A 2741-nucleotide genomic window follows, 5' to 3' on the forward strand; every position below is an offset into this window, starting at 1 on the left:
AAATATTTTGTGAAATAACTTGGAGGACTCTGTTTAATGTACTGCAATATAAGTTCATTCACTACATATGAGGAGCTTTAAGCAACAGCAAAAATAGGCTTAATTTTAGAAAGCAGGGGATGAAGGCTGAAATGGTCTCTCTAAAATATTCTGCTGAGGCTAAAGTTACTGAATGTGGTATGTAAGAAATAAGGCAGTAGAAAAAAAGACATCCACTCCTAGTCTTACAAAACTCTTAATATTGCTGCTAAGAAATTGCTGCTCTATATTAGCAACAATTTAATTCTGCTCCATGAAATATGTATTGATCTAGAACAATCCTATTGTCTTTTCTGTTTTGTCTAGGTACTTATTTGAGAGTAGCAAAATTAGTTGCAAACATAGAAGGGCTTGTAAAAAATTGAGGTTCAGGCCAGGAATTTTTGATCTTTTCCCTTGTAGCAATATTAACCTCCCAGTATCAATTATCATTAATAGCATCCTCCTTTTTATACCTGAGAAAAATTGTTCCACAGTACTGTGGACTGCAAGATCAGGTCCCGTGAGGTAACTAAAGTAATTTATTTAAGTCTTAAAATCTTCCTGTAATGTTCTAGATAAGTTCTCCTGAAGTGTAGGTGTTGAAGTTCAAAGCCTCATTCAGGTGTGTTTTGGGAAACACTTCATCTCTAATCAGGGCACTTCAAGAACTGCTGAGTTTAAAGTAATCTGGTAGGATCAGCTCTCAAGTCTCTGCTGCTGCGCAAGTGTTTCACCATTTAAATAGTTCTAGGCTTCCTTCTTAACAATGTAATTTTGAAACTTAATTTTCTTTCCTTCCTCCAGAAGTCTCAACCTCTTTCTTTTCCCAGACTCCTGTTCCTTCTGGTGTCACTGTCTCATAGTTTTTTCTGATATAATTTCAGAGGCTGTAAGTGACAACAGGTGACAGGCTGGCAGCTCACACTTGTGTCACACAGAAGCTCCATGATAGGAGCACAAAGTCATCTTATCAGCCGCTTGAGAACCCTGTGCAGGGAAGACATCTAATCCCTCCTTCATGATTCTAATATTGATCTGAGGCAGCAATACCTCAGTGTGTTGTTGTGGGATGTCCTGTGGTGGTGGAGAAACTGCTGTGTACCCAGTGTGTAACCACCATGGGGAGGATCAAGGCTCCACTCTCCAGCTGAGCACTCTGAGTGGAAATAGCAAATCTGCAGCATTGTTAGAAGTCAGGGAGAACCTCATCACCATGCAGTATTCTCCTGTGGCACTGAATCCAGACCCCCCCATGGATAAAGGATCCAGGATTCCCCAGAGCTCTGGGGAAGGCACAAAGCCTGCAGCCTGCTTGGACAGTGGAGCTGGCAGGGCCCAAACCACAAAGTGCTTCCAGAGCCAGTATCTGACCAAAACCAGCACACAGGGACAGGTCTGCAACTTCCTGGAGAGGCCCAGTGGGTGGAAGTGTTTTATCTATCATTTTGCTGTGTAAGTACCTACATTTTCACATGATCTTTGGTGTAAGAAAAATCTGAAACTGCCCACTGAATCAGCCTGGAATCAGTACCTGAGCTCCTGGGCTCAAAACCTGTTCCATAAGTTGTCTCATGAAGGCAATGGAAAAGGCAGTTCCTCAAAGAATCAGCCACTATATCCACTATAGTTCCCAAAGAAGGCTTTTTGTTCTCCAAATTATCTTTGTTTTCAAGGATGTACATGTATATTTGGTATTTCTGAGGGCAAGTCCTCTATGCTCCTGGCATTTCTGATTGCTGATTGATCTGCTTTACACTGTTCCAGCTTCAGACACTGTAGTTTTTACCAGATGTCCAGCTGTGATCAGACGCAATTTGCTCTTGTAAATTTGTTTTGCTCGTGTAAAGAGCCAAAACAAGTAATTTGTTAGATTAACATATAACATTGCTAATTTTAATTGATTTGTAGTCATCAATGTGAAATGAGTACAAACTTAGTAAAATGTTTTTCATTACATGCAAGGAGGCAATTAAAGCTTCCATTTACCCTGGTAAAGCAGTGGTTAATGTATTAATCCAGCTGTTACTGTTTCCTTTGAGATGCTTATGGTATCTGTCAAGCTTAGCAAGACCTCAATTACTGTTCTGAATGCTGCATAACAGAAAGATAATTTGTCATCTTAGCTGTAGAAAAGGTCCAGTTTTGCTCTCACTGAGACCAGAGCAAGTTTTACTGGCCAGCTGAGCCAAAAGTCCTTACTTTTATTATAAAATTAGCATATTTCCTAAAGAAATGAAGAGTGTTGAAATTACTCTGTTTGTTTGAGATAAACTATGACCTGACTGCATTTTAGAAATAAACCCATTATCATTGGCTGCAGTAAGGAACTGCCCAGAGAAATACATGGTAATTCTAGGAATGAACGCTAATTCTTCTACTTAGCATAAAATAGATAGTCTCATTAATACTTGCATCCTTCCCCCACCACATCATATACTTATTTTTGAAAGGATTTTTTGATTCATGAAATTTCTCCAAGCAAAAAGATAGGGCCTCTTTCAAGGACTATGCTTATAGCATGCTTTATTCCTAAGGACTAACCAGATGTGATTTGTGTAGATTTAAATATATGAATAGTCATGATTTAAGCCTACTGGAGACTACTAATCTTGCTAAAATGCATTTGTTTCATCATCTGTGTTGCTTTTATCTCCATGTCGTGGTTTAAAACCAATAACTAAGAAAATTACTTATTTCTTGCTGTGAGATATGGATTAGAA

The 2741-nt window shown here is 38.9% G+C and overlaps 1 protein-coding gene across 1 annotated transcript in view; it reads left to right on the forward strand.

The window, feature by feature from the left end:
• Positions 1–1090: 1090 nt before the first annotated feature.
• Positions 1091–2741, forward strand: part of LOC107204210 (potassium voltage-gated channel subfamily KQT member 1-like) — a 481393-nt gene continuing 479742 nt past the window's right edge. The window contains 1 exon segment of the mRNA XM_033514697.1: positions 1091–1473. Within this exon segment, the coding sequence (XP_033370588.1) occupies positions 1091–1473 (383 nt within the window).

The sequence above is a fragment of the Parus major genome, chromosome 1A (assembly GCF_001522545.3).
Source record: "Parus major isolate Abel chromosome 1A, Parus_major1.1, whole genome shotgun sequence".
Classification (NCBI taxonomy): domain Eukaryota; kingdom Metazoa; phylum Chordata; class Aves; order Passeriformes; family Paridae; genus Parus; species Parus major.